Source organism: Lissotriton helveticus, chromosome 2_1 (assembly GCF_964261635.1).
Source record: "Lissotriton helveticus chromosome 2_1, aLisHel1.1, whole genome shotgun sequence".
NCBI classification, from domain to species: domain Eukaryota; kingdom Metazoa; phylum Chordata; class Amphibia; order Caudata; family Salamandridae; genus Lissotriton; species Lissotriton helveticus.
In genome coordinates, this window is record NC_136059.1 from 1,869,829,004 (window position 1) to 1,869,855,434 (window position 26,431).

General features: G+C 43.5%; 1 protein-coding gene across 1 annotated transcript in view; it reads left to right on the plus strand.

Annotated features, from left to right (window-relative positions):
* Positions 1–26,431, plus strand: part of LOC144818908 (uncharacterized) — a 322,331-nt gene that overhangs the window by 174,846 nt on the left and 121,054 nt on the right. Inside the window, exon 3 of the mRNA XM_078676776.1 lies at positions 11,972–12,060. Coding sequence (XP_078532902.1) covers positions 11,972–12,060 — 89 coding nt within the window. The remainder of the gene's footprint in view (positions 1–11,971; positions 12,061–26,431) is intronic.

Consider the following 26,431-nt stretch of genomic DNA (forward strand, 5'->3'; position numbering starts at 1 on the left):
GAGAAGCCGTCAGCCAATGTAATTGCCGAATATGATGGCTAAAAGTTTTGAATCCCCCTTCTACCTCTTCAATCCAGTACCAGACTGGGCTATTTATCTCATTCTTTCAGGTTCCTGCTTTCTCCCTTTGTGACAGTTTTGCCATCTTTCTCTTCCTCCATCTTTTCAGTCTGTGTGTTTTCTCCTCTCTTGTCCTCCGTGCATTTCTGATGCAGAAAAATTGCTGCTGTTCTTCAAAAATGAGTGCCAGTGGTACCCACCAGCAATCACCAACTCAAATTAAGGCCTGGAGTTCATGAGACTATTTCAATGATCTACTTCACAATCCAAAAGAGCCCTGTTCAAATTTTCATCAATCATTAAACATGAATGTACCCACCCAAATGCTCATATTAATTATTTTGTGACTGGCTACCGTTAAAATTCAGATACTGGATTAATAGTGGCTCGCTAAACATTGAAGAATTCATTCAGGTTTCTGCTACTTTTATAAAAAAAAAATGCAACTTTGTATGCTTTACTAAGGATTAACAAACACATTAACCCCCAGTAGGCAGATCAATTTTATCAGTTATAGATAACGTTGAAGGACTGAATTAGAATTTTGGAGACTTAGGGCCAGATGTACATAGATTTGTGTTTGTGATTACCAAATAGCAATTTTTTTGTGATTCGCTATTACGTAATCACAATCACTGATGCACTAGAGTGCTTTTTACCCTGTTTGCGATTTCAGGTGGGTTGCAAATAACCCTACCTCATTAATATTCGTGAGGTTGGTCGCAAGTTTCTCCTTTTTCTTGTATGTGTCCTCCAGTGGACTTTTCATTACCATGAATACTGGAATCAAATTTAGGGCGAAATTGTATATAGTATCTATTGGTATGCCTTGTTTATGGCTTTTAGTTCTATTTATCCTAATGCTCATCTGTCAAGAGATTTTTTTATGAGATTTTATATTTTTCTATCATGGTAATGAAAAGTCCACTAGAGGGCATATACAAACAAAAAGGAGCGTCCACCAAGAACACAATTGTATTTCAAGTTCTTTATATATCACACATGGTGAACTACAGTGAGCTTCACAGCCCACTAGAGGGCACATAAAAAATGCAGTGATGTTTCAAAATTATGGTAATGTGGAACAAACAAAGTACTTCATTTACCACAATGAACCTTACTGGCAATGCAAGAACATTTCTGTATTTCAAACTTTTGATATCACACAGTGTGAACTACAATAGAAATCAAAGCCCACTAGAGGGTGCAGACACAAAAAATGCAGTGGTTACACAAAATCATAGTAAACGCTGAATAAACGAAGAACTTCATTAACCAGCATACACCTTACTGGCAAGCTGAACATTGTATTCAGAATGGGAAAACTAAATTGTTCAATTGCATGGCACACTAAACACAGTATGTAATATAACACAATTATTAGCACACAATCAAGCTTTTTTTTAATTCACATATATTGTTACTTTAAAATCAAGTTGTGCGGTCACTCATTAGCAGTAAATGAACGCCTAATTGAATGTGAGCATTATCAAAAGGGATGCAGGACTTGGCAGTTGTAACCCGTGAGCAAGGTCTGGTTAGACCGAAACGCATCGGGTGCATTTTTCCACTTCCTAAAGCTTTGTTTCCTGTGAATATACAGAATATTTCAACACTCATGGAGTAAGGTCATTTGTTCTTTTCGAAAGGGAACAGTGTGGAGATGTAGTTCATCTCAAGTACTACAAAATATGTTGTATTGAACATTGTGGGGCAGATTTACAATAACTGGCGCATCCCTGCATATCAGCAGGGATGCGGCAGTTATTGTGCGTCATGGCAGAAACCTCTTGCGCCACCATGGATGCACCATATTTACAATGCGGTGCACCATGGCGCAAGAATAGACAGATGTGTGACGCATCTGATGCAGTAAAGGTGACGCTGTGCTCGGGGGCACCCTATACTAGCTGTGCTGCATCACTCCTTGTGCCTGCTACAAGTAGGTGTAAGGTTTTGACGCAGCGGGGTCGGAAAAGTGACTGAGTGAATTCTTGTAGCTTTCACTCAGCCACTTTTCCGAGGTGTTCCTGCACCGGAACACCCCCCCACCCTGCGCCGGAACGCCCACATGGAACCTGACGCAGGTTCCATGTGGCACAGGGCTTTACAACATGACGCACCTCCCTAGATGCGTCATGTTGCAAATTCCCCAGAGTATGGCGCTGGTGTTGTGCCTGCCACTGTGTCACAGAAGTGATGCAACGGCGGCGCAGAAATGGCGTACTGGGCTTGTAAATCTGTCCCTGTATTTTTTTCTGTGTGTAACCGAAGTCTCACTTTGCGCTGTAGATGTTTTACATCGATGCACATTATTTTATTTCCAAGATTATGAAGCCCTGTGGGCATATCAATTCTACACATTTCTGCTTATAGTCTACACCCCTATTCCAGCTTGTATACATAGTCATGTCATATGCCACAATCGTTTACACTGCCAAAGTGAGATCAACTTCCCAACATCTGTGTACCAGTGTGGTAATTATTGAAACAATAGGAGGCATTGGATATGTTATTCCTGTCTAATGTAACTCATATATCATATACTGTCAACCTGGTGTTGCCACTTATCCCACGTTTTAGGGTATTCTTCACCATTCCAAGAGAGAAGGACGTTTTCTCATGTAATTACGAAGGAGTCAAAGCTCCTTCAATTATTTGAATATATGAAATAGGTATGAGGGCAATGAGTTCCCTATTTCTACATGTTTATGTTGTAGTAGGCCTCCCATGTTTCTCCATAGTGCTGGATAAAGTGGCCTGTGCACCTTTATGGTATAATTTGAGGTACCTTTTATCAGGTTCTATGTTTAGAAACTCTTTATCAAAGTTTACAAAGACTTGTTAAGATGAAACACTTGACTAAAATATTGGGAGCCTTATTTATGGGCCCTTTGCCGTAAAGGCAGCGCCGCAGACCTCCCTGCTGTGCTGCCCAACGGCAAAAGTAAAGGGCAGGAATGCTCTGTATCTACATGATATGGCGCATTTCCGTCCTTTTCCCCTGTGCTGGTGCTGCTGTGCGCCAATGCAGGCACCTTTGCACCATGGTGCAAGTGTGCCTGCATTGCGGGATGATGGATAATGTGCAGGAAATCCTGCACAAAATCAATCCATTCAGGAGCTTTCCTCCTTCTATGTGTGCTGCATGAAAAATGAAAGCACTAGGAGAAATGTTTTTATTTCTCTCCATTGTGCCTCCCTAACGCCGCCCTTGGTGTTAGGTTCTGATGCATTCCCAGCTTTACGATGCCTCGTAAATCTGAGAATGTGTCAGGTTCCATGGGTGTTGCGGGGGAACACTCACAGCAATACCCATGGAACGCCCATTTCACACAGTTTTTTACGTGAAAGGGGCAAATACTTATAAGGCCATGAACAGCCATGTAAAGTGGCTGTATGTGGCCTAATAAATATGCCATGAAACATTGCACCACCGAAATGTCCAAAAAGTAACGTTCCGGGGGCGCAAAAGTGCTTATAGGGCCTCAGAAATGAGGCACTCGATTTCCTGGGTGCTGGATTGGACCACTGTGGGCAATTTTGATATCTATCTATCTATCTATCTATCTATCTATCTATCTATCTATCTATCTATCTATCTATCTATCTATCTATCTATCTATCTATCTATCTATCTATCGATCTATCTATCTATCTATCTATCTATCTATCTATCTATCTATCTATCTATTTGTTAGGAAGTCACCCTTTTTGGATTGTTCACCCCCATTTTTATGCTGACTGACAATGGGGGTAGCTGACTCTTATTGTGCCCTGGGCTCTGCTCGCCAGGCCCAGGGCCAGTGCTATGTTAAACACAAACACATACATTGAGGTACACTTCTAATTTGCATAACCGACCTTATACGTTTCTTGTTGGTAACAGAGCAAGGGGATGAAAACTACCTATAAGTCCCTAGTATATAATAGGGCGTGGCAGTTTAGAGGCCAGCAGCCTTTGTTGCACTTGCATGTGTGCACTGCCGAGAGCATGAGGTCATTTTGAAAGCAGCCCTGTGTTGCAGCGCTGCTTTTAGAAGTAAGTTCACTGCAAACTCAACTTTGGTGATATGGGCACTTTATTTATTTATTTTTATTTTAAGGTTTTATAGAGCGCGTAGTAACCCTAGAGCATCCCAGCGCTAGAACCAGAACTCAGGAGAGGTCAGAATCGAAGGGGGGGGATTTAAGGAAAGAGAAAGGTTTTCAAGGCCTTCCTGAATTGGAGAAGATTAGGTTCAGTTCTCAGTCTCCGAGGAAGGTTGTTCCAGTGTTTGGCCGTGTGGACCGAGAAGCGGCGTCCTCCGGACCGGGCCTTTTTGACTCTGGGAACAGTGATGAAGTTCTCTCCGCCTGAGCGGAGGACCCTACTCGCATTGTAAGGGATGATGAAATCCTTGAGGATGGGTGGGCCTTTGTCATGGAGGGTCTTATGGGCCAGACAGAGGGCCTTGAAAGCCACCCTTTCTCTGACTGGGAGCCAATGCAGGAGCTTCAAGGCTGGCTTTGCCGAGGATCTGGCGGGGGTGTCGGTAAGTAGGCGGGCCGCGGCGTTTTGGACTTTCTGCAGGGTATTGAGGGTGGCTTCGGGGGCACCCAGGTAGATTGCGTTGCAGTAGTCCAGCCTCGCCATAATGAGGCCCTGAATCAGGAGTTTCTTGGAGGTAGCGGGGAGCAGGGGGAAGACCTTTCTGCAGGCCCTAAGGAGTCCAAAGCAGATTCCTGCCGTTTTTTTGGCCTGTGATCTGAAGCTCAGGTCCTTTTCGAGCCATACGCCCAGGCTCTTGACCTCCTCCTTCGGTGTAGGGGGGTCACCTAGACAGACGGGCCAGATGTCAGGCGGCAGGGAGGGCTCTTTAAAAGTAATAATCTACCTTAGTTTTACATTTTGGGTACTCCCAAGGTCTCCGCTAGCTGTTCCTAGGGGGAGCAGGGGGGAGTCATGTAACTACAAGAAGGGTCCCTATAAAATATTTTTTTATAAACCCTGGTGAGTGAAAGCTGCCCATTTTATTTCCCCAGTGTAAGGAATACACTACCAATCGACCTTGGTGCTTTGGGCACTGTGAAGTAATAACCAAAATTGTTTTTGCATGTTAGGAACCCCCCAGGTATCCCCCTGGTGAATAGGCAGATTTGCCTAATATATAGGTCTCATTCCTGGACAGGAATTATGAGTCAATACTCCAGTCATTCCTTCAAGATTTTTATTTACAAAACATTTTGCTTTAAAAAATGAGTGGTGGGACCCGGCAGGTCCACACACTTTGCTACCTGGGCCCTCACTTTGCTTGCAGTTCTCGCCACTGCTTGTATGGGCGGCCTTATCAGAATCTTTTTTCACCATACTTTATTATTATTAGTTTACATAATGTATTTCATTAAACTTTCAAAGATCGTTGTTTTTATCTGCTAAATGTTTGTTTTTTTTACATATTTTATCCTTGATTCTCTGTTCCAGGATCGTTAACCCATTGCTTCTAAATGCACTGGCCATTGTGGAATTGTAAAGTAGTAATACAATATGCCAAACGATTTCAAAGATGGCTGTCTATGTGTGTGTGCACAAAAGAATATCCATATTTGATTGTTTTTTTTTATTATTTTATAATTCACTGATCGTTCCAGGGTGGCTGGTGCATTGTTGTTAACACTTTTGCGACCTTGGAATGGTCGACCAATAATAAAGTGCTGGTAAGATAGCTGCCTGTGCGCCCACAAGCATTGGCTAAGCCAGTAGCTCTTATGGAGGCCATTCCAGGCCGTCACTATTACGTTTGCCAATGCTTGTTTAACTGTAGTCACTGCAAAGCCTGCAGAAACGCAAGTAATCGAAAACCTGAATTTGCCGACGGGTGTAGTTTAAAAATGAATTATCCGAGTAGTAGTTTGAAATGTTCATCCACTTAAATCAGTTATGTCATTACATGCTACTGATGAAAACTGTATGCAGGCAACACAATGCATCCCCTGGAGCAGAGAATTTTAAAGTATCTTAGTTTAATAAGAAACTCAGACCTTAAATTTGCAACAGCAGCACATTTTGTAAAGTTACATGATAAAATGTGAACTATTTCAGATTTCTTGAAAATGGTATTAGAGGAGCGTGCAGTGAAATTCGCTAGAGAAGAAAATAGGCAAAATTAAGCCAGAAAATTGCCCAGGGGAATGAATTTCTATGAGTTATACTATTTATCGTGTAGGAACATCTTGAAACAAACCGTTGTCCTATAGGGGGCGCTCCAACTCTACAGATGGGAATTTGGTGACATAGCCACCGACGACAAGATATGTTGAATTAAACCTATGGGTCTTTTTGTACATCTTGAGTCTCGGCTTGCACCGTACACGTTTTGCATCAGTGCAGACGATTTTATTCCAAGTTAGTTGTTAAAATGTGTGTTTGTGCCAAAGGAGAGGTAATTTCTCATGAATTATAAATAAAAGTAGATATTGGAGGAATTGTGTAATAATTACACAGTAATAATGGTGCTTCTAAATACGTTTTGGCAACATCATAATGATAGGAATTGTTTAAAGTAATTCCACTTAACATTCATCATTTTTAATACAAGGCTCACGAGGAAGGCACTGTACATAGAATATGTTGTTTATCTGTGACATATATCTTTAGTTAAACAATGTGTGTCTGTTTAATCAAATTACACTTTTGAGTTATTTTACTACTTTTAGCTTTTCCCTAAATCTGAGTGTAAGTTAGTAGTTAAAAAAAAACATAATAGTAAGTCCTCCACCACACATGGGCTACCACTTGGACTGCAATTCCCACCCATAGAAAATAATGGAGGTATGGAATAATAAAAAAAAAAACAATAAAACATTGGTAAATAATGTAACATTAAATTCTTTCAAATATCTAAAAATATAAATGAACATAATCTAATGTTAAAAAAAATATCAAAATAAAAATGTATAGTTTAATTATAAATATTTTAATGCCCTATTTTGAAATTTTGAATTAAATAAACGATAATTTTTGATTGAATTGCATAATAAAACTATTGTTTTTTTAGGTGCAAATATATATTTTAATTTACATTTCAGAAACATGCAGTTCATTTTATTTAATGTAGTTCCATTTTGGTGTGGTTAATTCACTAGTGTTCCAGGGCAAATCATATGTAATTGGGTGGATTTTTAAGTCAACCCACAGACATATCAAAGGCATGCCAAAAATAAGTAAGTCTGTGACCATCCACGACCGTAGTGCACCCACCCAAAACCCAGTTTTGCTTCCAGTTTACCAATCGACTCGTTAGTCAAATGCCTGTCTACATTGCAATATAGTCATAACTGCTAAATTTGTTTTCTCCCTTTCAATGTCTCAATTTCAGAACCACGACAACCTCAACGCTTGCTGTCTTTAAAGGACTAACACCATGTCCTTTATGCCTTCTCTTTCGTTGTTTTCTCTGATTGTCTATTATATGGCCTTCTTATTAATGTTCAATTATTCCACGGTTGAAAATTGCTATGATTTTAAGAATTTGGTGATGGACTAAAACGTTTATATTGTTTCTCTGAGGATATGTGGTTCTCTGTCGACATGCCTGATATTTTTTATAACAGTATTCCTCATTATTACAACGCGCAAGACATAGAGTCCTGATGGGGCAATCGACTGCTGGCTTCAGTCCTTTCCCAGGTCTCGGCTATTGTTTCTTATACAGTGGATCTGGGAGATTTCAATACCCATTTTAAATATTTAGATTTGCCCCTTTTCTCCTTATTTGATGTACCTCTGATTATCTCTCGGAGCATCTTCCTTTCCACTCACAAGCTTCTTGCTACTTTGGATATTATTTGCACCAATGCTCCACTCTGTCAACCCCCTCCTGACTGGCCATCGAGCTCTCCTCTTCTCTTCCTCTTTCTTCTGAGAAAGCGCATAGGGCAATTTCTACCTTGTGCCTTCTTTTGAACGCTTTAACTGCATGAATGGGATGGCTGAGGTCCTAACACAACATCTACCTGCAGTCTGCTTCTGAGGATTCTGACCCCAAAAATTTACTTGATAGTTGCTGCTTTCAATTGGACGCCATGTTCGATTTTATGTCCCAAAAAATAGGATCAAGGGCAAATGGGCCCGCCCTTCCTGTGTGGGCGCTTTTCTGAGGACCCGTGGTCCTCAAATGCTCCTCACACTTGGGCAGATTTACAAGCCCCTTGCGCCACTTTTGCGTCACTTTTAACATTTGAAAAGTGACGCAAAAGTGGAGCAAGGGGCTTGTAAATAAGCCCTACTGTATTTAGCATCATTGGCGATGTGGGTATGACAGAGCCTTAAAAACTGAATGGTCATAACTGAATGACATTTAACAATAAAAAACGCTAAGCTGGCGCTTTTTTACCATAACATCTTCAACTCCCCAAATATGTCTAAAGCCCTCTTTTCTCTTGTTAGTGGCATTAGGAACACCCCTCCCCAGTAGGCCAACTGAACTGTTCTGGGAGTATACACTTCCCATTGCTGGGGGGGTTTATTCATTTTGATACTTTTACATGTTTAACACCCGTAACGTATCAGAAGAAACCTTTTAGTGTTCTTCTGCACACATTTCCAACAAACAAGGCGAGGTAAATCCACCTTCTCCCTTTCTTGCTTCTCCTGGACAACAATCCATAAAATGGAAAATGTGCTCAGTACCAGATGAGTGAGCGCTTTTACTGGTCGCAAGCCCTGCGGTTCAGTAAATCACAGGGGGTGCGACCAGTAAATGTGTCTTTTGAATTCACTAAACTCATTTAGTGATTTGGTAACAGGTTACTGAATCACTCGTTAAGTTTAGGAAAACATACCAATTCCTTATCGTATGTATTAATGTTTGGTGACTGCAATCTGGTTACAAAACATTAATATTTTACCCACTACTGATTCTAGGCAAATCACTTAATCTCCCTGTGCCTAACAAAATGAATGTGTCTGTCTGTAATGCAGCTAGTGCGCATGTAAATCCCCCTGATACCTTCGGGGCGAGTTCGCCCTACATAAAACTGCAAAAAAAAAGGACAGTGGTAACCCGTTTGCAAATGGAATGCGGCCCCCACGGGACCAGTTCTCTTTTGTGAATGATTAAAAAACATGTTTTGGGGTAGGTACTCTCAAAAAAGTTTTTTAATGGCAATGAATTGTAGTGGGTGACAATTTCAACCTAGCTTATATGCCTGAGGTGGGTCAGATTCTGACCCACTAGAATTCAATAAGAACTCTTTTATTGTGTAGTTAATAAAAACCATTACAATGTGAAATGCAATCTCGTTTTTAAAAATATTTAGAAATATACATTATTATACAAGTGTTAAAAACAACAGTTGAGTGAAATTGTAAAAGACAATGATACTATTGGGTTTAAAAAAAAAAGTAATTCACTAATAAAAGACACAGTTTTAAGAATCCACTAGAATTCAGATTTTTAAGAACTGACCTATTTGTATGTAGATTGGTTCTTAAAAATCTTTCCTGGACACAAAAATACTACTTGCAAATTGCTTCCAGTATTTTGCAGCCCGTAAGTAGTGCATTATGCCCCTAGCGCTTTCAACACCAACCTTTGAAACACCAATAGTCTTTGCTAGAAGCCTAAATGAAAAAAATAAATCATCTTATTCATCACCTATGCTTTGAAAATAAGGTAATGTTTTGGCATATACCCACTTTTGGCTGTGGTGAGAAGTTGGGTGAATTTCAAGAGGCCGAGAAATGAAGCAATTTGTTAAACATCCTATTACAGGTATAATAAGTGGGGTGGCTAGAGTAGTGTCGTCATACACCTATGTATTCAAATAGTACAGCAGTCCAATAAGACGCTGTTCTTTGGGGTCCTCAGCATTAAGAGAAAGCAGACCCTCGCCATGCTCACCAAGCTGAAACCAAAGCCCTGAGACATCAATAAGTTGCCTGCTGCACAACAATCCACCCAAAAAAGAGCCTCGCAGTAGTCTTTTGGTTCTGTGCCTCTGTTTCTTTCATGCTATAAGAACATACAATTCCAGCCACCTGGGGGCTCAATAAGAAGGTCACAGAAAACATTAAACTTGACCAGACTACAGCCAAACACAGAACACTGTCAACAAGTAGTGGTGGCCATCCACTAACAGTGATAGTGACTCTTAAGTTTGATTCTTAATTACAATGGTGTTTATTGCAACAATGGTACCAAACACTGCAAAACTTGCAAGCCTCCTTTAATCCACACAGAAGTACAGACAAAACACTGGCCATAGTTGGCTATTGACTGCCTAGGATCTTTCAACACTTTACCCAGATTCGTGTACCACGTGATAGTAGTGGTGGATGATTTTCACCAGGTGAGTGAGTCGAATTGCTCAAATGCGATACTCTGAGGTTTATTGCCATTCTGATCGATGTCTTCTACATAGAAGGCTTCCCATCAGAAATTGTACTTCCATGATCTACTTTACTTTGGAGAAAGTACGCCTGTCTCTAAGTCAGCATGGAATAAGAGCTTCTCTCTACTACCCTCAATGTAATACTTTGGTGGAGCGCACCAATAGCGTGGCTGCCGGCTGTAATCAGTAGACCTGTGGAAGACCAGTGGTTCCTCCATATATTTTCTCCAGTGGTCTTACTGTTTTACCTCTCATTCCATCATTGCGTTTTCACCTTTTTTTCCCTCAGAGGTCATGCTCTCGGCACATATATGTATCCCTCATGGATGAATAATTAGGCAATCAAGAGCATTGTATTCACCAAGGTCTATGGGAAGGTCTCAGAAAACATCACACTTGTCACTTCAGGCAAACTGAGATACCATGTCAACAAGCTCACATAACCCAGGGAGTTTTAGGTGATTGCTGAAGTGAAAGTGAATGTTCCAAGCCATCTGCATAAAGGTCAGTCCACGTTTCTGCTGCCTTGTGTGGATCAAGGAAGTTGGGGACAGTGCAGTAAAAGTTGGTGGGAAATGATGGAATGTAAGTGAAGTAGAGCTGTGCCATTCTGAAAAGAATGCCAATGACACTCCAGTTTCTTATCCAGCACCCGAAACGTACCCCAGCATATGTCTGCGGCTCCATTGGTCATTGACAATAGACAAAAGAAGAAGTAGCAGGGTTTTAAAACCACCATTCTGGAATTAAGACGTTATAACGTGAATATTCTTATGAATGTTATTCTTCATGTGCGATAAATCCACTACGCTATTTTCTTGCACACACTCAAATTCATTTATGTATTTAATTGTCTCTCTTTCCCTCACTTCTCCATTACTTATCTATAAGTTGTCTCTTGTGTTATTAAAAAGGAGTGATACCATGTTACAGATTGTGCTAGTGTGAGAGATAGGGAGAGAATGTTCTTGTAATTTCTCTCCTCCTTTTCGCTCACTGACATACAATACGTATACAACTCTTTTGTTGTGATTATTGCTCTTTATATGTTCATAAAGTGCTTTCACCCCCCCTCCCTTTGGAAGTCCAGGACCAGATGGTACATGGGTGAAGATTCGGATTTCAGAGGACAAAATACAGGGATCTTGTGCTTTAATCCTTACAATATTTGCTCAACAGAAGAGATCAGCTGAACTTGTATCCGTCCCAGTGTCATGCATAGAGGCCAAAATTCCAAATAGAATAAGCAGTTTGTAAACCCTGGCCCTCAAAGGAACAAAGTGCTGCTCCTGGTCGCTGGGGTTCTATAAGCAGTGACACCTTAATGTTAATAAAATGGCGTCTAAACATTTAAAATTGACAATCCACCAATGCAGCTCTGGTAAAGATGCTATGTAATTGGACCATTGTTTAGATGTTACTAAATGTGACCCAATGCCGGTGTAGTGAATGCCTTTACAGCTAGCCAAAACTTTGAACCTGAATGTAAACAGCCGGGTTAATGTTCTTGCCATCATGTCTGATTTTCTTTATATAGGAGCGCCTCAAAGCAGTATTTTCAACGGATCAGCCAATGGAAGCAGCGAGGACCCTCTACAATATGGAATGAATAGCGCGGCCTTCTTGGTAAGGAACTATGGGCTACACACATTGTTTTGAAAGGTGGTGGGACTACAGTTTAATTATTTGTTTATGAGCAGGTCTGAACTAGAACACATTGCCTCTGACCTAAAACCACATGAGTGAATAAATGATTTCAGCTTTCTGGTTGTGTGGCAGATTTGAACCTTATATAATCAAATATCTTCCCAAAAGAAGAAAAAACAGAATTGACGTATTGGTTGAAACACATCCGGTACAAACATACAAAACACATTTATACCTATCAAAAACAAAAACCAACAAGTTTATCAAAATACCAACACAGCTGAAATCTAGACCACATCATCCCACCCTTACAGTGCTTCCCAAATCTCGACATATTCCACCCTTCTAGAGATTCATTTGTCTCTAAGTAGCCTTTGTTTCCAGGTTCTGTTAAGAAACTTGGATATACCAAGCAGGGGACATATTGTCCTCATAGCAGAGCCGTGGCCCTCTTGACAATCCTCATCCACCTGGACATAAACCCTGCCATTAACCACGCCTTTCAGAAACAGGCAACACAGGGGCAGAACAGACAAATACACCACTAATCTGAAGTGCACCCTCAGCACAAATGCAATACCATTCTTTTGGGGGGGGGGGTGACTTGACCCACAATCCCTATTTTACCAAGAGCAGTTGTTGATCTGCACCAAACCTGGTGTAGATATGGTATGAGGTGAGGGGTTAGTTTCCTGGAGTAAATATTTAAATCAGTAGTATTCAACCACAGTCTGGAACAAGTAAACGGCTTCACTTAAGACGTTAAAGAAAGCCCTCACTCACCACCTAGTGATGACATGCTTCATCATCGGGCCCCACCAAAGAGACCGAGTGTCTCTTTGGTGTGCTACAACGCCAGATTTACTGCGGAGCGGGTTAGTGAGTTTAGACAGTGATGTGCAAAAAAAATTAGTGAGTGGTGGATGGTTAAAAAATAGTCCGTAATGTATAAAAATTAACTTTATTCTAATGATCACTAGGGGCAAGTTAATAAAAATGATGTGTCGGAAAATCGTCCACAGTTATTAGAGTGGTAGTTTCCTATAAATCAGTCGACATGTTTCAGCCACGAAACGGTATGAATTTACCTGGCATTCATCAGGAATCTGTGTGTGTTAAACCCTGGTGGAATGGACTCTCTAAGGCCCACCCTAGCCTAGGGACGTGAAAGTGAAAATTAATAAAAAGTGAAAAGTGCAAAAAAATTAGGAAGGGAATTCGACTTCTAATAACTCCTGGTTTAGGAGGCTTCCAATTTAACTGTTTCTGCACTTTTGTGGTGTTAGGAGATCACACCATGGGTCACAGGAGGGGGGTGGAAGCGTAATTGGCACACCGCCCTCGACGCTCGGCACCCGCTGTATACCTGCATCTAACCCTCGACCGGACCAGGGTTACGGACTATTTTTTAACCATCCAACACTCACTAATTTTCTTTGCACATCACTGCCTAAACTCACTAACCCGCTCCGCAGTAAATCTGGCGTTGTAGCACACCAAAGAGACACTCGGTCTCTTTGGTGGGGCCCGATGATGAAGCATGTCATCACTAGGTGGTGAGTGAGGGCTTTCTTTAACGTCTTAAGTGAAGCCGTTTACATGTTCCAGACTGTGGTTGAATACTACTGGTGGACACTCTTTCTTTGTTTACTGATAATTACCGGGGAATAAGAGTGTCTTTCTACTCTCCCTACCTCTCTTTTTGTTTTGACGTAAATATTTAAATGTCCAGTACTACTCATAGTCGAAGTAGGTCAATCCTTGAGTACTCAAAGCCACCTTTTATAAGATGTCCTCTCTATAATAATTATTGGAGTATTCCACCCAGTTAGTAATTTGTAAAAAAAAATAAGTGCCAGGGCTCTCGTCAGGAGGCAGCTTGCACCAGCCCATTTCTCTTGTAAGTGCCGCCTACAACAGAACCAACTACTAACCATGAAAGTGGAGAGAGGATGTGGCATAATGGTCAGAGCTGTCGTGGAGCTGGGGAACCAGCTTCGAGTCTCAGCTTTGACTCAATGTTCTGTGATTCTTGGCAAATCATTTAATCTCCCTGCGCCTACCATATATGTCCTTAACTTGTGCTCATGGAAAGCACCAGTGTTGAGCACCCGAAACTAAATTAAGCACTGATTCCATCATAACTTCTATCTGTTCAGTCCTCCTGATGGAGTCAGGGCCCTTTTAGGATGCAGCTTAATAAAGGGTAGACATTGTTGTTAATGTAGGAAACCAAAACTGTAGAGCAGTGGTGAGGGGTGGCCTCAGTCTTTGGTTGAGTTCCCACACAGCCAAACAATCTAACTCTTCTGAAAAACTCTTTCGAAAAAAAAACAATCTGAACCCTTAAATTTAATGGATGATTTTGAAATAATATATATGCTTCACCACTTACTCGTGTAAGAGCAGGGTCATTCGATTACAATTTTTTCAGTTTCATTTTCTTGTCAGTTCTAGTTGCCAGATGATACTTTAAAAAATGGCTGCATAACAAACGTGAACTGCAGGTTAATAAGTATATCTCTAACAAATGAAACATAATAGTGTCTTATTTGATCATGAAACCAAAAATGTTTGGGTGTCACGCTCTTCAATTCATATGATTCTCCTCCACCCTTACTTCTAATTTACAGCAGGTTATGGTTTATGGAAAATGTTTGACTCTTTTCTAGAATCACAACTAAGGTTGTACATCTGTAAATAAATGTTTGCGAATGGTCTGAATAGTATACATTATAGTCTTTCTGGAGTCTCTAGCAAAGGACAGAAAAGAAAATATGAGCACTGGTGATGAGGGATTATTGCTCCTGCTTGTTTACATTTTCCATACGCCTTCAGTTCATACCTGCTATATTCACCAACAGGGTTTGACCCCGTAGAGCCACATATGAAAACAATGGAGTTATTTTTATTGGAAAGTTGAGAGTGGTGTAGAAGTGCTCAAACTAGCCACAATGGACCCCTGTATTAACTGTGAGGAAAATACAATTAAAAAAAAAGAATCTATAGGAAATAATGGAGGTAAAAATCAATAGAAGTGATCAGGGTGCAGTTGACCAGGTCAAAGGCACCATCTGAGGGCCCATTCTAGGCACCCTCGGAGGTCGCCCACTGATGGAGCAAGGTGATAGACAAGCTGTTGATTCATATCAGTCAAGAGCTATTAGTTATAGAGGACCAAGGCACCTTGCAGCCTTACTGATGAAGGGACGTAAATGTGTTGCTGTTCACCATAGCATAAGTTCTATCTTTACACTTACAAACGTTGATGGGTACTAGAAATTCTAAGTAAGGCAAAGATGGTAGCTGAAGTGACAGAAAATAGTGTTTGTTTTGTTTGTTGCTTTACAAACAGGACAGAGCCTAACAGCATCCAGTACATTCTGACCTGTGCTACCCTATTTGGCATCTGCATTTAGCAGTGTCCAGTTCATGCTGGCCTGGGCTGTCCCATTTGGCGCAGGGACAAGACTGGTTTGCACATGGCTGCTCCCCGCTTCAAGTGGCAAAGGCAGAAAAGATTGGACTAGTACCCTGACCCTGGTTCAGGGCCGCTCGCTCCACACACCGCACGGCTCCCCGTGAGTGTGCCCAGCCTTCCACCGTTGCTGCCGCGAGTTAGCCGCTACCCCTGTTGCTAAGTATCCTGCGCTTCACTTTTACTTGTACTTTTACTGTGCCCTGTGATTTGTTCCTGTGCCTCTGTTATTTCAACTGTGTTTGTTCTGTGCCACTGGTTTCCTGATTGTGTTTTTGCCTCCTGCCGCCTGTTTTCGGGACCGTTTTTCCCGCTCTTCGCTCCCCCCCGCCGCTGCTCCCCTGCGGCCCGCCCCCCCTTTTCCTCTGCTGTACCCTCTCCCCCTCCCATTTGCCACCCCGCTCCCGCCTCCCAGCTGCTCCTCCCTCCCTCCTCGTCATTTATGGAGGAGACCAGACGAACACGCAGCGGGCACGCCGATTGCGCGCCAAAGGCGCGCCAAAGGCAAGCCCGTCTACGCCCGTCCGTGCCTGGACCGCGCCCAGCACCAGTACCCTTGGTCCTCAACGATACCAGCTCACCCGACTGAATTACGACGCCACCACCCACCACACACTCAACACCGGCCGTAACCCCGCCTGCCACCGAGCCACCCCGAAACGCACCCACGGACCCTTCACCTGCCAAGCCTGCAAATTCACCTGCCTCCGGACCTGCACCGCACCCGCCAGGCCAGGCACCAGCAACAATCACCTCAAGTGCATCCTGCTCAACACCCGCTCCGTCCACAGGCACGCCGTCGAACTCTGGAACCTCCTCGACACAACAGCACCCGACGTCGCCTTCCTCACAGAAACTTGTATGAACGCCTCCTCAGCCCCGACATTGCCATAGCCATCCCGGATGGCTCCAAGATCACCCGGAGAGACCGCGTCAACCAAACCGGAGAAGGCATCGCCATCGTCCCCAGAAACACCATCCGCATCACGACCAACTTCGATGACACCCTCACTGCCGCCGAGCACCTTCACTTCCAGATACACACCGACCCCAAGACCACCCTCAGAGGCATTCTCATCTACAGACCCCCGGGACCACGCACACAATTCAGCGAAGCCATCTCAGACTTCATCAGCCCGCACGCCCTCACCTCCTCAGATTACATCCTCCTAGGGGACCTCACCTTCCACCTGGAAAACAACAACGACAACAACACCACCACCCTGCTGGACAACCTCACCAACCTCGGACTCAAGCAACTGGTGAACACCCCCACCAACTACGCCGGCCACACGCTTGACCCAGTCTTCTCCTCCAGCAACCACATCTTCTTCAGCCACTCCACCGGACTACACTGGACAGATCACAGCTGCGTCCATTTCAACTTCAGGAGAACCACGACCCACCACCACCCGCAACAGGTTCCCCGAAGATGCTGGAGCAAGATCACCGCCGAACAGCTCACCACCTCCCTGAGCCAGAACCCTCCCACCAACACGACGGACTCCAACGAAGCAGCCCGCAACCTCACACAGTGGCTCACCAACTGTGCCAATGCCCTTTCACCACTGAAGAATCCTCCCAGCAGACCCGGCAGCAAGAAAGCCTCGTGGTTCACCAATGACCTCAAAAACTCCAAGAAATCCTGCCGTACCCTCGAGAAAGCCTGGCGCCATGACCAGTCAACAGAAAACATGACAGCCCTCAAGAACGCCATCCGCAAACACCACCAGCTGATCCGCACCACCAAAAGGACAACATTCAGAGAACGACTGAACAACAACACCCACAACAGCAAGGAACTCTTCAGCATCGTTAAAGAGCTCCCTAACCCCAGCACCAGCAACAACGACATCACACCCTCACAAGACCTCTGCAACTTACTCGCCTCGTTCTTCCACCGCAAGATCGCCGACATACACAGCAGCTTCGGCGCCCAGACCACGCACCCAACCACCGAACCAGCGCCCCCCACCACCACCCTCTGCACCTGGACCTCTGTCAGCACTGAAGACACCACCCGCGTGATGAACACCATCCACTCCGGCTCCCCAGCCGACCCCTGTCCACACCACATCTTTAACAAAGCCGACTCCATCATCGCACCCCAACTCCGGAACATCATTAACAGCTCCTTCGCATCCGCCACCTTCCCGGAAAACTGGAAACATGTGGAGCTCAGCGCCCTCCTGAAGAAACCCACAGCGGACCCCACAAACCTCAAGAACTTCCGCCCCATCTCGCCACTCCCTTTTCCTGCCAAAGTCATCGAGAAGACCGTCAACAAACAACTATCCGCCTTCCTCGAGACAAACGGATCCCTCGACCCCTCGCAGTCCGGTTTCCGAGCAAACCACAGTACCGAGACCACCCTCATCGCAGCTACCGTTGACATCAGGTCCCTGCTCGACAATGGGGAAACTGCTGCCCTCATCCTCCTCGACCTATCGGCCGCATTCGACACAGTCTGCCACCGCACCCTAACAATCCGCCTCCACCACGCCAGGATCCAAGGGAAAGCCCTGGAATGGATCACCTCCTTCCTCTCCGACAGAACTCAAAGAGTCCGCCTCCCCCATTCCGCTCAGCGGCCACCAAGATCATCTGCGGCGTTCCTCAAGGCTCCTCGCTCAGCCCCACCCTCTTCAACGTCTACATGAGCCCCCTCGCAGCCATCGCACGCCAACACAACCTAAACATCATCTCCTACGCTGACGACACCCAGCTGATCCTCTCCCTCACCAACGACCCGCCACCGCCAAAGCCAGCCTCCAGGAAGGAATGAAAGACGTCACGGAATGGATGAAGCTCAGCCATCTGAAACTGAACTCAGACAAGACGGAAGTCCTCATCATCGGACCATCCCCCTCCGCCTGGGACAACTCCTGGTGGCCCCCGCACTGGGCACCGCCCCCAAGCCCACGGACCACGCACGCAACCTGGGCTTCATCCTGGACTCCTCCCTCACGATGACCAAACAAATCAACGCCGTCTCATCATCTTGTTTCAACACCCTGCGCATGCTCCGAAAGATCTTCCGGTGGATCCCCACTGAAACCAGAAAGACGGTCACCCAGGTCCTCGTCACCAGCCGACTGGACTACGGGAACACCCTCTACGCTGGAACCACAGCAAAACTACAGGAAAGACTCCAGCGCATACAGAACGCTTCTGCACGACTTATCCTGGACATCCCCCGTCACAGCCACATCTCTGCCCATCTGAAAGACTGCACTGGCTCCCCGTTAGCAAGTGGATCACATTCAGACTCCTCACCCACGCTCATAAGGCTCTCCACGACATAGGCCCCAAATACCTCAACAACCGCATCACATTCTACAGACCCACCCACCAGCTCCGATCCGCCAGCCTCGCCCTCGCCACCGTCCCACGGATTCGCAGAACCACCAGCGGAGGAAGATCTTTCTCCTACCTGGCAGCCAAGACTTGGAACTCCCTCCCCACCCACCTACGGCTGACCCAGGACCATCTCTCCTTCTGGAAGCAACTCAAGACCTGGCTCTTTGAGCAGTAGCAGCACCCACCCCCCTCCTCCCAGTGCCTTGAGACCCTAGCGGGTGAATAGCGCGCTCTATAAATGTGTTTGATTGATTGATTGACCCTGGTGAGAGTAAATCCTAGTGAGTGAGATTAAGTAAAGCATTTCACCTACGCTCTTAGGGGTACATTAGCAAGAACCTCATTAAAATTATCGCCGTTTTAGTGGCAGGAAACTGCAGTCAAAACGGCGATAATGGGCTTGCTAATATGCGTAATAGAATTCCAATAGAAGCCCAGGTTAGGTGTGCAGGACATCTTTCCAGCGGGCTGAATGAGATAAGGCTGCCTGGGACCCAATGGGCTGAGAAAAACAAGGAACTTTTAAGGTGTTTTCTATTGAGGATGTTCTGAATGGCAGGATCGGCGAGCATATGACACAGTCATCTTCACATCAGTTAGGGTGTGTGTTGTTTAGTGCTGTCTCTAGGTTTGCATGTTTGTTCAATGTACCTTGGAAATAAAGTTTCTCAGTTTGCTGGTGGTGTTTAAAGGTATGGTTACATTGTGACTGGCTGAAAACATTGATTGCTAAAGAGAGCTGTGGTGCAGGGTTGAGATTCATATGTGAGGTGATTCTGAAATATTAATATCGGTTGTGTGGCTTACGGTGCTTTTTCAGTTATTTCATTGTGTATCTGACAAATAAACGTGGGTTGATATTTGGGCCATTTACCAAGACATCTCATATTTTGCACCTGTTCACTGCTAATTAAGTGGATTATGTTTGGATCGTAATATGAGTGTTTTTAACATGTTCATGGCACGTTGTAGACAATGGCATAGGATTGTTTTTTGATCCACCCCTCTTGTAGAACATTACCTGCGTAAACACAATTGTACTTTGCCAAACAATAATGAGGATAAGTGTGTGTGTTGTGTTTTTTAGTTTGCTTTCTTTCCTGGATGTGAACATGTACGAAATTGGATTATTGGTTGAGGGGAGTGTAAGTCCAATTCATGCAACAAAACCTTGTCAGGGTGAACCATAAGTCACTAAATTAACCTGTGCTTAACCCTCAGGTAACTAGCATAATTTAGTCAGGCTTAATTGAGAGGAAATGTGTTAAGCATTTATACAGCACACAAACTGTAATAAGGGGAAAACACAGCACAAGAAAAATCCCTAACCAATTTAGAAAATAGTGTTCGTTTTAAAAAAAAAACCAAAAAAATAGAATGACAAACATATTATCAGTAGAACCGGAGATATTCAATTTTGGCGATTTAAGAGAAAGCACCTAAAAGCCTAAAGTACTACTTGCGGTCATTAGTTTGTGCTAGAACGGAGGACAGTCACAAGTTGAGGATGACCATGATGGAGTACAGGTCAATTACAGGGACCAGGTTAGTCCCGCTGAAAGAGTTACCTTCTCAAAGAACAGCGTATCGAGAAGCAGCCAAGGTGTCCCAGATAGTTGTGGGTGTAGCACGAAGGGCAGGTTGGATGGTATAAATTGCAGTGGCATAGAATTCAGTGGCATACAATGCAGCTTCAAAGAATGCAGTGGCTTTGTTTAGAGTGGTGCATAGCAGAGTGCAGTTGCAAAGTGTGCAGTGGAGAAGAGTGGAGTGCAGAGTGCAGTGGCATAGAGCGCAGTGGCGTAGAGTATAGTGGTGTAGAGTGGTGAAGAGTAGAGTAGAGTGACAAGAGAGTGTAATGTCATATAGTGATGCAGAGTGGAGTTGCATAGAGTGCAGTGCTGTATAGTGAATTGTTGCAGAGTGTAGTAGCTTGGAGTGCAGTGATGCAGAGTACAGTGGCGTAGAGCACACTTGCATCGAGTGCCGTGGTGCAGAGTAGAGTAGAGTGGAGTAGAGTGTAGTGGGAGAGAGTGCAGTGTTGCAGAGTGTCATAGGGTCCAGTGGTGAAGAGTGGCGTAGAGTACATTGGTATAGAATGTGTTGGCATAGAGTAGAGTGGTGTAGAGAGCAGTGGCGTAGAGCACATTTGTGAGTTCAGTGACTTAGAGAGCCGTTGTGTAGCGTGTATTGGCAGAGAGAGCAGTGGCGTACACTGCAGTGCTTTAGAATAGAGTGGTATAGAGTCCAGTGGTGCAGAGTGGAGGAGACTGGCGTAGACTGCAGTGGCGTAAAGTGGAGCAGAGTAGAGTGGAGTGGTGTAGAGTGGAGTATTCAAGGTGTGGTAGCACACTTCCATTTCATTGCAGACAACACATTTTCAGTTGAAATGACCATTACATTTGCACAGACAGACAGGTGTCCTAATAAAACTATAAAGCGCACAAAAGATAATGCGTGGAGAAGGCATGAGGTAGTGTATTGATTTGTTTTTATCATATCAAAGTATTTGTTTTCAACACACTTCAGAATTAGCAAAACAAATTGCTTCATTTGTGTTTTCCCAATTCTGATATTTTCTTAAATACTTGCACATTTAATTTAAATGCTGTTGTGTGCCAGAAAAAAACCTTTCCGAATCCCAGTATCCAGCAAAATTGTCCCATAAATTCTCTTACTTTGAAGTCAGAGAAAGGAAAGACAACACCTCCGAAAAAAGAGCCTGACATGTGAAGTATGTATTTGAATGCACAGCAAGTGTGACAACATAAGAACCAGATTTACAGAAAGGAGCACTCGTGAAAGAATATAAGGAGAGGTAGTGTGAATAGGCTTTGCTCCCTGGGAGGAACAAACTAACACTGAAAAGCCTAAAGTAAATAAAGCCAGTAAATAGAAAGCTAGAGAATATGAATTACAAGCCACAAAGCCAATGGTAAGCAGCAGGCAGAACGCATTCCCAGGGAAGGTTCTGAATGTCCCTAGGATGTCTTTAGCAAACCAGACAGCTGCAGTGTCTGGCAAGCTTCAACTTAAAAAAGATGGTGAAGTGTTCACAAATTGATGTGAACTTCTTTGCTCGTCACTGCCTGCACGCCTTGACTTAAACTGAAAGACGCATCCGACATCCCAGGCTCTAGAGTAGAATATCTTTTAGGTGGATGTGCACATGTGCAGGGGTAAAATATCATCTCTCAGACTCACTCTGAGAAATACACCAATGGCAGATGGGGGTGGCCCATTGTCCCATCCAGTATACTGTAGTGGGTGGAAGAAAATTGTGAATGACAAAACAACAGACCAAAGAAGAGAGATGGCTGACAGACTCAGCATGTGATGTATATTACATATATATGTCTTGGTAAAACAAAAGGTCTTGCCTAGCGCCAGACCTAAACAAACATTGGTTAAGCTAATAGGTCTGACACCGTCCTCCAGCCTTTTGGCAATTCTTGCTTTGTTTTGTAATAACTTTTGCAAAATGGTATTGTTTGGGGAACTGCCATGAGTTTGGCAATCTAAAAAGAAAAAACATTGACTAATGATGTCATAACTCATAGTGAAGGCAGCCAATGGCTGAAGGGAGGTAACACGTTGCCCCTTGATGCTCAAGTGGGTTTGAGAAAAATGTGAATGACACAACCACAGACAAATGGATGAAGAGTGGCTGAAAACCCTGATAAGTAACTATATTATACACATAATTTTAGAAAAATCAAAAAGTCTTGGCTAACACAGACCTAAAAAGCCAATTAGCTTGCTATTCCCTGCCTGCTTGTTAGCTTTGATAAAGAAAGAATGAAAGAAGGAAACAAAAGCAGGAAAGAAAGAAGGAAAGCAGGAAATAAAGACGGCAAGAAGGAATGAAAGAAGGTGAGAAAGAAATACAGCAATAAATAAGGAAGGCAAGGAAGAAGTAGAGATAGCAGGAAAAAAGGAAGACAAGACAGAAGAAAAGAAATATTGAAGGAAAGATGACAGATAGTAAGGAGGAAGGAAAAAAGGTTAGAAAGATAGTAAGAAAGAAAGAAGGAATGAAAGAAAGAAAAAAGGGACAAGCAACTGAAAGAATGAAAGAAAAAGTCAAGAAGGAATGAAAGATGAAAGGAAAACAAGAGAGAATGAATGAAAAAATGAAAGAAAAAGGGAATGCAAGAAAAAAGGAAAAAGGAAAGAAAAAGAAAGAATACATGAAAAAGTAACTAAGGAATGAAATGAAACAAAGAAAGGAGGAATGAAAGAAAAAAGGAAAAAGAAGGAAAGAGGGATAAAAAAGGAAAGAAAGAAAGTAAGAAAGAAGAAAAGGAAAGGAAGAAAGAAGAAAAAACGAAGGCAATAATAAAAAAAAATAGTGTCAAAAGTGATGCAAAATAAATACGATAAAGGCTGGTTTTCTTCCTAAGCAAAGTTTAATAAAGAAACATTGTGGAAATTGAGTCAAGAACGAACGTGTTCTGAAGAATTTCAAATGGTCGCAATTTGTTATGCGAAATACCAGATATAGCGTCTTGCAGTCACATCAGACTCTAAACACAAAGCACATCTGATATAGTGTCCTGCTGTCACATCTGATTCTAAACACAAAGGCAACATCAAAGTAATAATTAAAAAAAACATTGGTACAGGAGGGAACTAACTTGTGTGCAGATGTGCTCCTTGTTAAAGAGCAAAATGCAATCACTGAAAGGGAAGGTATCCAGTGGCTGAGGGAGATGACCCCCTGCCCCATGCTGTACTGGGCAGAAGCAAACCATAAATGACACGCCAACAGACCAATGGAATTTTTTTGGGGGGAAGTGTTACATAGTGTGAACTCAACCCGAAGGTATCAGAGCGCTTTACGTGAGCACCAGTTGAGTTAATGACAGACACATTCATTTTGTTTGGCATGGGGACATTACATTATTTGCCCAGAATCACAGGATGTTGAGCGTCCCTGCCGTAACTCGAACCCTGTTCCCCAGCTTTGAGGTCGACCACTCTAGCAATTAGGCCGCATCCTTTGAAGAAAGCAGGCTAAAAGCTCCTTTACTTAAGTTTAATGTGCATATTTTTATTACATTCAAAAGGTATTGGTTAACACCAGATCCTCCTCAAATATCCTGCGGAAGGATTAAAATCTTCCAATCATATCACTGTGATACTGAAATGCTCCTAGGGGAACAAATAAAAGAACAAGGAGGAAAGCCATTGGATAAATATTAGGACACTCTATAGCCTAGACCTAAAAATAGAATGGAATTCGATGCAAATTAAAAGTCTATGGGGAGTTGCACTCAGCAGTTTTTCGGCTGTCACTTTGTCCTGACATAAGTCTCTTTAGGGCCTTCCATCTGAATTCCAATAGTGTTTGCTTGTAAGCCAGTCGGTTCAGAGGTGTCCACTCTGCAGTTGTAAAGACTACCTCTAATTCTTTCAGGGCCATGTCTTTCACCATTTCTCCCCAGCCTCAGGCAGTAGGCGCTGGAGGCATGGAGGTGAAAGCACTGCCTTTCAGATGTCCTTGTTCCACCTGGTGACCCTGCAGGGCCTCCTGCCAAAAGCAAGCCTATCAGATTCCCTAGGCACAGGAAAATGTTAGCCTGGGAATTACACGCATTAATGTTTACAGGTGCTTTGTGGCCATTCCCCGGGGCCCAGGGTCACTAAGCACCTTGGTAATCACAAGGATTATCTTCCCTAGGCTGCACTTTAACTCTTTCACAAAAAGGGTGTCTGAGGAATTCCTTCACCCATACAGTTTTAGGTTATTTTGATAGCACTAATGTTAGAAGAAATTTAGTCAATTTATGCTATAATGCCTGATAACATTCATCCCAACCCTGTCGCTTCCACTTTCCATATTCCCTGGTTCCATATATGACAAAAATGAGCAAATACCTTTTTCTATACTAACTAAAATCGAAATCTGGCTAAAATGTGGTCATGCTTCCTAAAAGTTAAACAATCTACTGCTTGGATGTAAATGTACGTTTCTGTGAAGAGTCCTTAGCTCACCCCTGCTATTTTAGCACAATCTGCCACACCTCCCTCAGACAAAATGATTGCAGTGTGTCAACAACAGTACCAACACTAAGATTAAAGTCAATGAATAAATAATTTTAAATAAAGCATCATACACTGTGGAACACCTCCTGATATTAAGCTAAGTGAATCATTCCACTGAAATACTCTCCATCCAGGCAGATGCCATCAATTGTAAACCTGATTAACTTCAAATCCATATAGCACTCCTCCAGTGTTTAGTTTATTAAAACAAGACGTCCTTTATTATTTGACAAAGTATATAGTGTTCATGTGCAGTAGACACCTAAGGTGCCTCCTGATTTATTTTGGCCAGGTCCTGTGATGGAATTTAAACGTTCTCTGCATGGTGATGAACGTGTACCCCTGCCCCCAAATGGCCATCTGTATTGTTGTCGGGATCCTTAATGCAGATTTTTCTTGGAGGTGAATACGGATCATGTGTGTGCACGATGACATAGCCTGTCTCACAGATTGCGCTCTTATTGGACCGGGAGGGACATCTCAAGCACTACCCTCATAGTGGTGGAAGGCTACTGCCTTCACCAGGAGTTAAATAGCACAAGCGCAGTGGTGGCAGCATACCGTGTAGTGATTAGTAGTAGTGAACAGGTCCTTTTTACCCTGGGTCACTGGAGTGAGGCCTACAGCCTCACTCACATTTTTAAATGTTCTGCTGCTGTGTGTTTAACTCACCCTTGGCCTACTTAAGGTTGACGTGGAAGTGCGTGCAGGATGAAAACATGTACTGGCTACATGTGCGTGCGCAGGAAATACACTTTGCAGAGGGTAAGGTGTGGTACAGGGCGCACATGGTAAACGTGTGAATGCTGGCAGGGTGTGTCTTTTTAATAATACACTGACGCAGTACAGAGAGATTGCAGTAGTGAACAGTGTGCACAGACTGAGTGTGTGTGCTGCATGTGGGAATGCTGCTGGTAGCACAATACATGAAGACAGCTGCATCAGGCAGTGAGTGTGTTGTGAATGTACCGTTAGTGCAGAAATGCCGAACTAGTACATAAAAATGAGGAACTTGGGATCCATTTTGGGAAGCTAAGGCCTCCCCGGTGAAAACATGAGTAGAGGAATCCCCCAGACATAATTGTGTATTGCTGCATTCCTCTATGCTGGGTGGAACAAGCACTGGTTGAGTGGAGAGCCAGCCCCAGCGCATTTCAAAGGGCTCTTTGATTCAGTGACATATCACAAGGAAAGGGGCCTGGACACATCTCAGGAAGTGGAAGATGGGGCTCATCCCCCAGGGAACAATGTTGTCTTGAAGATTTTTGGGGCCAGGGCAAGACAAATTTTGGGGCTCCCTGTTCCCATTTTCTGCGCATTAAACCCTGCATGATATCAAAAAAACTTTCAGAAAAAGGGTTCACACGTGAAACTGTTAAAATATGTCTTTCCAGGGCCCCCAAAAATCCTTAAGATGCCACTGGATGAAGAGAAAGTTTACTTTCCCAGAGGGCCAATGGGCAA